This window comes from Podarcis vaucheri, assembly GCF_965113315.1.
Source record: "Podarcis vaucheri genome assembly, chromosome: 7".
Taxonomy (NCBI): domain Eukaryota; kingdom Metazoa; phylum Chordata; class Lepidosauria; order Squamata; family Lacertidae; genus Podarcis; species Podarcis vaucheri.
The window spans coordinates 62,141,887-62,154,251 of record NC_138765.1 but is presented as its reverse complement, the minus strand read 5'-3'; the positions used below and the strand labels follow the sequence as shown (position 1 = coordinate 62,154,251).

At 41.6% G+C, this 12,365-nt stretch overlaps 1 protein-coding gene across 1 annotated transcript in view; it reads right to left on the bottom strand.

Annotated features, from left to right (window-relative positions):
* ITFG1 (integrin alpha FG-GAP repeat containing 1) overlaps nt 1–12,365 on the bottom strand; it is a 121,444-nt gene that overhangs the window by 54,993 nt on the left and 54,086 nt on the right. Inside the window, exon 10 of the mRNA XM_082232921.1 lies at nt 9,909–10,075. Coding sequence (XP_082089047.1) covers nt 9,909–10,075 — 167 coding nt within the window. The remainder of the gene's footprint in view (nt 1–9,908; nt 10,076–12,365) is intronic.

Sequence of the window (12,365 nt, the reverse complement as noted above, 5' to 3'; positions counted from 1 at the left end):
CTGCCTTGCCATCTGCCAAACCACCAAATGGTTTTCTTCTTCCCGATACATCCCTCCCTCTCTTAAAAACAAAAAACGACAACTGTGAACAAATTATGTCTTTTGCAACTAGTTCAGTAACTTCACAACATTTTTAATAGCAAGAGCAAGGAATTGTTTGAGTCCCTAGATAGTACTACACACATCAGAACTAAAGTGAATCCTTAGAATATATCAAAATGATGTTCCAAATGTGCCTCCAAAAGGTTCATACATATATTTAAAGGACACTTGGCGCTGAAAACTTTAAAAATTCAGAGAGAACTCGCTTTCCTTGTGCATAAGCACTTGGGTTCTGGAAGACATGAAAATGATCTAATCAATTGTTAATCCAATCTAGGCCACCTGTACGAAGACCAGTTTCATGAGAACCACAATAACCTTGGTTTTATATTGCAGCTGTTAACTACTGTCAATATATTTCCTCTCCAAAATGGCATACTAAGTGTTTCATGTTAAGAGTCTCCCCTGCCAATTATCAGCTCAGATTTTACAAGAATTTATAAATATTTATAACCACCTTTGGCAGTTCATTTGCCATTGGGGAAAATCTGATTTTATTTTTAAACGACCACTTTTTTCTTTTTTTTTTGAAAGAAGCATATATCCTTACAGTTCTTTACTCCAGTAGAAGCAGCGTGGGTAAATGTGTTAAAATTCAAGTTCTAATCAATTAATTTATAGGCCGTAACAATATATTAAAGTGTTTAAACATAAAGGGGGAAGAAGAACCATGGCAGAATGCTGGAATAGAGGAGACTCCTCCTGTTTGAACGCCTGCCAGTTTGAACCAGATGTGCGCTGTCTCAATCTGGGGGAATAAAAACATTTGCCAGCATACATTAAATGGGTATTTCTCAGGCATTACTCATATAATTATTTCTTTTGCTTCACTGCCTCATTCTTTCTTTTCTTTTTTAAGCTGTTTTGTTTTCCATCCCACCCACCCCCGCCCCACAAACACACCAAGGAACACATCTTCATTCTATACCCTTCCTGTTATCTTTCTTCTGCTCTTCCTGCATTTGAAAATGGGCTGACATCTCAGCGAAATTATCTTCAATTAAGCAGCTGTGTACAATTACTCCTTAAAAGTCAGGACGATTTGTCTCCTTGAAAAATCACTTGCTTTCTTAAAAGCTTTTAACTGGAACTGAAAGTGGGGCATTCATTAATAAGCGGTTCTTAACTGAACCTTGAAATGGTCCAGAATTAAGGGGGGAAATGCCCCTTGTTTTACCGTCACATGCTGTGGAAATGCTTCTTTATTTTAGGAAGTATGTCTTCCACCTCAATGACAGCAATCAGCAACTGCTTTCATCACTTGCTTTCGAAACAGAAAAGGGATGGTATTATAGATGCAACACTAACGCACGGATCACACCATGTATTTGAGAAGCCCTCAGTTGTGAGACACAGTTATAAATGTTATGCACATTCACACATCTAGGCTCTAGCATGAAAAGTTGCTAATCAAAGGCTGCTAATCAAAGCCCAACATCTTTGCAACACAAACATACCATGTTTTTGGCCTTTGGACTGGATGCACAAGCTCATTTTGCTCCTGTTTCAGAAGCATAAGCCTGCAGTTTGGCAGTGTGCGAGAGCTGAACTGCATTTTGAGGAACATGTTCCACACATTTGTATTTTGTAGCGCTAAGAACATACGTCCAGGAGGAGCACATGCCAAACATCAGTCACATGTCGTCCATATCACACCACCACTGTATGTAGCCACTATAGGTCACTGTGTCTTCCCTAGCCCTTCGCCTAAATGGTAAGGGACCATCCTTCATCCAGTAAGATGGCAACCCTCTTACTAGATTTCTCCCCTCCTGTGGTTTCCAGCAACTGGAATTACTGGCTCTGACCCTGGAGGCAAAGCATAGTCATTGTGGCTTGCCAAGGTAGGGGCTGGGGTGGGAAAAGAGAGTGTGTTTAATCTTATGAGCACACCTAAGTATCTTCTTTGGATCACTCCTTACTACTCTTCTCCAAAGGTTTTCTACAGCACCTAAGACCCAACATCTGTGTGACTGCTGATAATAGAAGTATTATGAATTCTTCCTACAAAGCTTCACTTAATCAGAGCCTTGGCATGTAGAAATTTTAATACTACTATGAAAATCACCTTTTGACACTGTCAGCAAGATTTTCTTTGCATTTTATACAGCAATTCCATACATCAGGCTGAAAACGGTTCTTCGGATTCAGTTTTCATTTTCTAAAATGCTTTAGGTGACCATTAGTTCCAAACACTTTTTTTAAAAAAGGAAAAGGAAAAGGAACTCCAAAAACTGAAAAGGACTCACTTGAAGCATATCTAGAGTTATGAACAAGTGCTTATGTTCATACTTCGAATAGGTCAAGAAGTTCCACTGCTGAGCAATTTCTTATCTAGCATTTTGTGCTTGCTGAAGTAAATCATGGCAGAGGCAGCAAGGTAAATATAATATGCTTTATAGATGTATGGCAAGAAGTCAAGAATTTGTAACAGAAGGACATTATTCTCAGTCTCGTTGTAAAAGAACATTATGCTTGGTCTTTTGTATTTCACCTACAGAATATGCTTCCTTTCTGAGAAGATGCTGTAACCTGCACCTGGAGCCATGCAGTATGAATGCTTTGATTTATGTAATTGGTAGATTAATCAACTTAGATTAAGGAGTAAAGTGCTAAGTCAGCTATGAAGGCAGATGGTTCCCTCCTACTCATGTGAAACCTGATGGAAAAGAAACAAGCTCTTTCCTCTTTGCAACCAAAGCTAGTAGGTATTTTTCACTTCAAAACAAAACCCACAAGGATCAAGGATTTAAAACCACAAACAACTTAAGCCAGAAATGTTCAAGTGCAATTTTTCTCCATGCAGGTTTTAAACTTGAATCTTCTGCAGTACTGATCAGATTTGAGCTTCTTCATTTTTAAAGGCATTTTGCCTAATACAATGTGCAAGAAGGAACAGGAGAAAATACGGCCAATTTTGGTTTCTGGAAGAGAAATTTTTCCAAAGGGTGTTTGGCCGTATCTGGAATTCCTCGAAGAAATTCCTCCCACAACACAATTTTACATATTAGTGCCATTTTATGATGCACGGGTGAAAGTAATACAAATAACTACTACTACATAGAACAGATTCCACTATCAATTTCCCTCCAATTTCTGTATAAGAGATCCTCCAACACATTATTAGAAATAATGAGATGACATTTACTTATACGAAGTCTAACTGAGACTGATCCTTTCCTTACATAGTAACAGGTCACAGCAAAGAGCTGAGCACAGATAAATTAAATCACTTTCAATAGCAGCCTTCTAATCAGCAAGACATGTTCCTTCCAATAACTACTTACAGACAACAAGGAGAGTCAAGAAAGCCCACCAATTTATTGGGGGGGGGGTCCTGCTGAAACAGCTTCAGTGAATTAAAAGCTGGCTGAACGAATCAACAATTAGAACAGCAAAAGACATCATACTTGCTGCTGCAAAGCGGCTGTCCCTGTTATTAGTGTAGTACAGCGAGCCTTGAAAAATTAACGTTCAAAGAAAATTCTACCTATTTTGCAGGCACTGGGCCTTCCTGGATTCTGTAACGCTGCCTTTGCAACATAAAAATTCACAATCCAGAAACACTGTAGAACGGGTTTGGGCATTTAGGATTACAGAGGATGGTAAGGATTAGATCATGCAAGTTGGGGGGGGGACACAGTTAAAAGGCTGGGAGGGGGAACAATTGAGGCATGGGGCATGTGTGCAATCGCTTCCTTGCAGAAACCACACCTCTGGAGAGCTGCAGTAGCAACTCTGGTGTGGGAGAATGATGGCAGAAATAGCTGGAAGTGCTGGCAAAATCCATCCTCACCTAAACGGACTACTTTTCCTACTTTTCCTGAGCTCCCAAATATATTAAGTTTCACCAGTAGCACAAGAAGAGGATGCCTACCTGTTCTGTTCAATTATGAAATACAGGAAAGAGAACGTAAGAAACCGGGAAGTCCACTTGGCCAACACTGTTTCTCTTGAATTATTGTGTTACAGTAATCTCATAATATATATCTAATAACATGCTAAATCCTGGGTATCACGAAAGGACTGATGTCTCCCATATGAACCTGTCTGCCTGCTAAGGTCTGTCTCAGAGTGCCTACTCCAGGGGCCCACGGCTCGGAAACAGATCTTCACTGCTCCTAGAGGTGACCAGGCCCCATGACAATATGGAACACTCAGTTAACACTATAGTTTTGAAAATGGTAAAACAACACAACCGCGGCAGGGAAGCTACCCTCTTCCCCACGATGCAGCCCTACCATTTTAGGAACCTTTCATTAAACGCCTTAACATTTTTCTCCTTGCTGGCTGGATGCTTCCAGCAGGGCAAGCCAGGAATTTTCCTTACTCCCAATTTTGAGAAGAGAGAGAGAAAGGAAAAAAACAACCCACAGTTTAAGTAGTAGGGCTATTTTCCCTGCAGTGAAGTTACTTCAGTCCAACGCATTATGAGTGTACAGGATATATCACATTTACTGGCTCCTGGGTGCTATATTTGAGCTAGCTCAGAAAAACTGTTTTTCATTTTGGTTTGTTTTTAAAACATTCTGGAAAAACTGCACTGATATAAACTAATGGATCTGACTTAAGAAACACATGAATAATGCTTTGAGCTTATTCATAATATATCTGTTGGTCTCATTCTCAACTCCAGAATTTATGCTGCCCTTTATTAATTTTTAAATAAAAGTATTTATATATTGCTGTCTCACAAAATATCTGGGTCATGCACAGCAACATGAAAACATAAAAATATCCATTAAAAGCGGTACAGTTTGCTTATTAATCAACTGCATTTATATTTTGCTTTCTTCTCCAAGGAGGCAACCATGTTTAGGGAAATTTTTAATGTTTGATGTTTTATCGTGCTTTTAATATTTTGTTGGGAACCGCCCAGAGTGGCTGGGGAAACCCAGTCAGATGGGTAAGGTATAAATAATAAATAATACTAATAGTAATTTGTTGTTTTGTTGTTGTTGTTGTTAAGTACATGGTTCTCCTACTCATTTAATCCCTACAAGGACCCTGTAAGGGAGGTTAGGCTCAGGGGCAGGGACTGGCATGAGGTCACCCAGTCAGTGGGTATTTGAATCCTTGTCTCTCAGGTCCTAGTCTGACACTAACCACTACAGCACACTGGATTTCATTGGCATTAGCAGTGCTCCCAACACTGTTTGAATCCATGTTAGTTATCAGCTCCCATGTAGACACTATACCACTAGTTGGGAATCAATAATCAATTGTCCCTTAGATTAGGGAAAATTGAAATACTGCGACTAATGACCCGGCAGTAACAGTGTGGTTGACATCTGGCTAAGAGATACCTAGCAGACCTGCTGAAATCAACAGACCAGCTTGTCCACTTTTGGACTTAGTCAGATACCACCTTGCAATTAGATACTCAGTACAGTATTTAGAAATTAAAAATATTAACTTGCTGAATCATAGAAATGAACAGTTGGAAGGGACCCTGAGGGTCATCTAGTCCAACCCCCTGCAATGCAGGAATCTCAACTAAAGCATCAATGGCAGATGGTCATCCAACCTCTGCTTAAAAGCCTCCAAATTAAGGAGAGTCCACCAGCTTCCAAGGGAGTTCGCTACGCTGTCAAACAGAAAGTTCTTCCTGGTGTTTACTCAAAATCTTCTTTAATCTATTTGCTTTGGGTCTTACCCTCTGGAGCAGGAGAAAACAAGCTTGTCCCATCTTCCATGTGACAGCCCTTTAGATATCCGAAGGCAGCTATCAAATAGATTCCTTGATGAGCATCAAATAAATGCTTCCTCGGATTTGATACCTTTACTCTCAGTCTATCCTTGAGCCTTTGCAACACCGTTTGCTCCCTCTAGAATTTGGATTAGGTCATCCATTACCAGGAACCAAAAAGGACTATCAGAAATACCTCCACTTAGCCCTAATATATTGTACCACTTTTGTGGGTTTTAATTATAAGCTGCTTGGAAGATAATATTGGCTGAAAACACAGGGCACAAATAAAATAAATTTAAAAATTAACTTAAGAAAGTGAATTGGTTCCTTGGAGGTTGCCCATATTAAAGCATCTCCTTCTGTCATTGTTTTTTAATGCTCAGCACAGAAACACTATTTCACTGTTAGACGTCACTAAAACCTTAAAGTGACTGAACAAGAGTCTTTGCTCAGAACACACACATTTTAAATTCCCCCTTTATTATGGATTACATTTCATGTCTGCTGCTGTAATCTGCATTTATACAGCTCTTAAAATGGGGATCTTAAAGGATTTCCAAAGTATTAACAAGGTCTTTGAGGATTCCCCACCCCGCTCCAAGCTAAACAGCAGTGTGATGTTAGAGTGCTAGTTTGGCTGGCCACTGAAATATGACAAAAGCTGTTTGGGGGGAAAAAGAAGATTTTGTCTTGATGAGCTATGAAGCCCTGGATTATTGGGAGGGATTGAAAAAGCAGATGGCCGATATATGTGCAGGAACTGCACCCTGCTACTTGAACTGTGTGTACTTGATTTAAATAGCTAAAGGGAATATGCTTGTGCTCAGCATCAAGTTACAGTGTGCTTTTGGGGCATAGATAGTCAAGATGTTAAGCTGAATCCATCAAGCTCTGCAGATTCTTGGGATATGGCTATTTGATAAGACTCATCATACCATAATAATTAGGTGATTAGAAAGGCTCTGCAAGGGACTAATGCTCAAGGAGGTTTGTACATGCCCTGAAACCCAAGCCTGCACTCAAGCAATATTACAGATCTGGGGCTACACAATGATATAAATACAATAATAGAATCAACACAGAATTGGATGGAACCATGTGGGTCATCTGGTCCAGGTCCCCTGCAAGGCAGGATCTTTCACCCAACATATATTACGTTGTTTTAAAATGTTGGATCCCAACTTGGGGAAAAAGCAGGATGTAAATACAATAATAAATAAAAAACACACAGGTTCATTCAGCTCAGTGGTACTGGCAAACTGTTGCGCTTCTGAATATGCACTCTCGCGGAGGAATGGAAGTGCCTTGTTATGGCCTGGTTTCAATATTATGTTAAAACTTTTTTTAACCAATCAACCAACCATGGTTTAAAGGTGACAGACCAGTGCACTGGTGGGTGGCATATGCTGCTCATAAGTCCCTGCCTCTCTCTTCCTCTTGCCACACGAGGAAAGAATCAAACCAGGGGCTGATGTTATGGTCCGTACGAACCGGCGGATGTGGTTTATTTCTCTTCAAACAAGCCATGAATGGAAGCCAAGCTTTGTTCTTGGCTTACTGTTTGCTGTTTGTTTGGAGGGGAACAAACTGTGAATGCTGGTTTGCATCTAAAGCAATGCCAGTCTCTGGTCTGTTTCCTACTTGGGAACAAAGTGGGCAGTAATGAGCAGCACACACCAGCATGGTGCTTGTGCACAATAAACCATACATTATTTTTTAACATTGGTTTAACATGATGTCTTTACTTGCAAGAATCCTGGGAGCTCCTAGGAGAACTGGTGGACTGCAATCTACTGCCTGCCCACCCGATTCAGGAATCAGTCTAACCTTCCCTTATCCCTTATTCTTGTTAAAAATCAACTTTGTATTTTAATCGTACCCTTTGATTCTTTACAAGAGCAATGTAAATTTATACATTGCTATCAGCTCTGCTACTTTAAACCTTTGTCTTAAGCTAGCTTTCAAGAACAGGGTTAAGATCACCAACTCTGATTTAAACACCTGGCGATAAATGAAATATGTACCCTGCAAATATTTTGCAGGCATTCATAGGAATGTTCCCACTTCCAACATGCATCCTTCGTATTGCACAGCAGCTCCAGGCAATGCATTACCACAAGGTAATTCATCCAGATGTTTGCACATGACAATGTAAAGGGGCAGAGGTAGGAAGCAGCTGAGGGTCATGACAGCGGCGGTCTTCCAGTGGTGGGAGAGCTGGTGACTGAGCAAAAACGTGTATGACAGCTACCAGAAAATGCATCTGCAGTGTATCCATCAAAATAAAATGGGTCAACAACTGCTTGAGGGAAGAGGAGCTGCCTCAGGCAAAAATGGAACTGACAATGCACACTCACAACCACGGCCATGAACCAAGATCCTCCAGGGTATAAAGACTGCCTCCATTTGCCAGCCATAATGTCAAAATAAAAGGAGACAATGCCCTAGAAGCAGAACCCAAATTCTTCCTATCTAGCCGGCCAAGAGGAAGGGTTGGCAGGGGGAGGGGAGGAATAGCATCTTTGAAAGATCAGCAGAAATGTCTTTAGAGAAGCTTCAGCTGGTGTGAATTATTATTGAAGGGACTTGATGCTGATGAAGGGACTGAGATGTTGACGCTTGCTTTAACAGGAAAATGGCATCTCTGGGTATGCACGTACGGTCAGAGCCTGTTGGCTATGCCTCTCGTCAGGCAGCGAGTGACTAATCTGCTGTTATGTCACAAAGTGCCTGGGCATCAGAACATAAGAAGAGCCTGCGGGATTAGCCCCAGCATCCTGTTCTCACAGTGGGTCTATAAGAAGGCCATAAGCAGGAGCTGAGTGCAACAGCACTCTTTCCTCCTCTGGTCTCCAGCAATGGCTTGGGCATGACCAGTTGCTTTTCTGACTTTAGCTCCCTTTCAACAGCAGAGCTGTTCATGACATATCACAGACTGCCTTTGAAAGTCCTGTTGCAAACGTGAAGGAGTGAATCAGCACAATGTCAGGGAAGGGGGGATTGGTGGGAAGAGAGCATGTGAGCCCACAGCATGTTCCTAATCATAGAATCATAGAATTGTGGAGGAGGAAGGAACTGCAAGAGTCATCCAGCCGAACCTCCAGCAATGCAGGCATCCTGCCCATACGATTCCCTCAGTGGGCTCAAACCTCCAGTCAGGTGTACTGACCCACAGCCTTCCTCCACATGGTGCTCCTCAGATGGCCAATGGTCAGGGATGATGGGTATTGTTCTCCAGAGCATCTGCAGGACAGCAGCTTAGGGAAGGCTGCTTCAAACAAACAGAGCCCCCAAGGAAGGGGAGGAACTCAAATCCAGTGCAAGGATGAAGTTCTCCTGCCTCCTTCAAATGAGTGGGAGGATAACAATCCCACGTAGTGGTGTCCTGGTGTCCATTTGAGGACATCTGGAGGACACTAGTTTGGGGAAGGCTTCTCCAAGTCAGCGTAGAAATTTAGGAATTACACATCTTTAAGTACAATTTCTGAAGACTTCTGCTACAGAAATATTTACAGAATCTACACAACAGCTTTCAAACAAACAGAACTACACAATAAAACCAGTTCAATGAAACAAATTTAAAATACCAATCACAACAAAATAACATTAAAATATCAGTCACGGTAAACAGGAATGATGGGAGCCCATAATAATGGTCAAGAAAATGCCTGGGTAGGTAAGTTTTCAACTGCTGGCAGGATAACCACAACTGGAGCTTGCTTGATCTCCATGGGGAGATCATTCCACAAGGAACCATGATGAGTATGTGCTTTTCAGACAATTGGAACTTAATAAGGGGGGGGGGGGGAAGCTCCCCATGCTCCTTCCACACATTTTTCCAATGGGAAAGGGTGAAACAGGCAGCATTTCTTCACAATGAACTCTTCTTCCTAGATGGCATTTGTAACATCCTGCTAAGCAGCAGAAAAGAATAAAAGGGCTGCTTGATACAGATAAATAGATCCATTCTCATACCATTCAGGCACTTCTTTTTTAGAAGAAGCGATTCAGCTTCTCCGTGGGCCTACGGTATTTGAAGGTGAGAATAATTTCATGCACCATTATGCCAAGTAGAAGAAACACTTGAAAACACTATTTACTGAATATACTGTACCTTCCTGATGTATTCTTCAGTATGGCAAGTGCGTCTGGATAGCCATCCATGTTATAATCTCCAATGTGAAGGGTGATTGGGAAGGAAAAGCTGGTTTGAGCGGAATCATACGGAACAAAGCCCCAGAGGGTACCTTTGTATGTGAAGTTTTGCAACACTGGAAACCACTGAGAACCAGAAAAACAACAACACAAATTGTCAGGATTTATTGAACACATATTGCTTTGTTTTCCTTAGATTAAACCCTACCTTTCTTTCATCATGGAACCCTAGACTGCATACATGAGATCCCATCAAGGCACTGACCTGACCCACACATACATTGTACTGGTGGCAATGTAGCTTCTGATGTGACAGTAAGGATTGTTCACAAGCACTCCAATTGTGCAGGGGGGAACGCTGTCTGCCCAACTTCTATGTGGGCAGATTGTCAGAAGTGGCTATTGAGAGGGAAACTCTGAAGAAATTTCGTAGTGCTTAGAGTCAGAAGGGTATGTGTGTAGGTGGGGGAGGAAAGGCAGGAGTATCAGGGAGACTGACCAAGAGGCAGGGGGGCCTAAGGAAATTAGGCAAAGTAGGCTGTGCGCTGTAAAACAGTGGCTGGAGGAGCCAATGGATGGCAGAAAAAATGAGCGGATGAAGAAAGGAGCCAAGTATTTAGCTGCAGGCATCTGGTAGATAGTGTTCCTTTTCTTAAAAGGGAGAGATGGTTAATCTCTTTTTAAACAACACCTCTCTACTGAAATTATCTTAAGTGGATTACAACTAACCAATAACTTGATTATAAAATCAGTACATAAGCCAAATACTAATGACTGCACATACTTTTTCAGAGCAGAGATTAAATCACTGCAATATCTGATTCAGAAGGACAGGGAGAGAAAGGCCTTGGTGAACAGGAATCTCCTTAACCAACCAGGTGCATATGGAGAGCCCATTGAAGACTTCCACCCTGGTGACCCCAAGGCTGCTCAATCGCTCTCTCTCCCCCTCTGCTTTTCTGTTCTGGAGTGCTCTAAATCCTATAGGACTGTTCCATCCATGAAACTGAGCTGCATATTAAAGAATTAAAAAGCAACAGGAATAAGACAGTATCTCTCTGTTTCTGACACACATATACACCATTCCTGCTATTCCTGGCTTTTGTAAACTTTGTGCTTTATGCATCTGGGTGTTTTAGTGGGCTGCCAGGTTTTTGAAAAGTCTATGGCAAGATGCGAAAGAGAGACAGTTGTCTTTGGGGAACTGTGCAAAACAAAGCAATGATAGATTCGTTAACGCTGGTTTTTGCTCAACAGAAAACAGTCAAACGCTCTTGTTGCCTGAGACAAATCATTTGTACAATCCCTCCCACTGGTTTAAGACAGAACAATCAAGTTCAAATTGCAGTTTTACTTCACTCAGAAGAAGAATTTACACTGCAAAAAATCCATTACTAGAAACAAAAGAGAATCAGAAAAGGGGAGATCATTCATACACCATTCCTAAATATCTTCTAGATGGAGCTATAAACACTAAAAATAGGGGTTCAGTTGTATCCACTACAATACTAAAGGCATAAAGGAGCTGCTTGATAGAAATCTATTGGGTTTTCACTCCCCCCCTCCCACCCCCTTCCTCAGGAAGATTAGTTTGTAAACAGAAGCCTCAAATACAGCTTGTGCTGATACTTGGAATACAAATAAGATTCTAACAATGGCTGAACAGAACGAGGATTTCTCAGGCTTTCAAAGAGAATGTCGTGATCTGGAGATACATGAGCTTTACTGTTCTGGGTATATACAGCTGTTGGAAGTGTTTCGGCAACAACCCTGCTTAAGTAGGGTTGTAACATTTTGTTGATTACCCAGGTTGATTGATTAACACCATTTTGAGTGACTCAAGAAGGTGCCCCTATTAATTTCCATAGATGCCCTGGGCAGCCTTGTTCCACTGCTGAACTGCTCTTGCGGTTAGAAATGTGTTCCGAAAGTTGCCTCTCCTGAGCTTGAAGCCATTGCCTCTTTCTAGTCTATGGGAGACATTATGAATTATGAAGTTGTCACATGTGACAAGGAGTGCCTGGGTGTTCACTGTAGTGAAGTACATAAGGGGTTAAAGAAGAAGAAGAAGAAGAAGAAGAAGAAGAAGAAGAAGAAGAAGAAGAGGAGGAGTAGTAGTAGTAGTAGTAGTTTGGATTTGATATCCCGCCTTTCACTCCCTTTAAGGAGCCTCAAACATTCTCCTTTCCCTTCCTCCCCCATAACAAACATTCTGTGAGGTGAGTGGGGCTGAGAGACTTCAAAGAAGTGTGACTGGCCCAAGGTCACCCAGCAGCTGCATGTGGAGGAGCGGAGACACGAACCCGGTTCCCCAGATTGCGAGACTACCGCTCTTAATCACTACACCACACTGGCCTGTAAACATTTAGGGCAGGTATCTTCAGCCTTCTCAGCACCAAAGCTTTTAACCTAAACA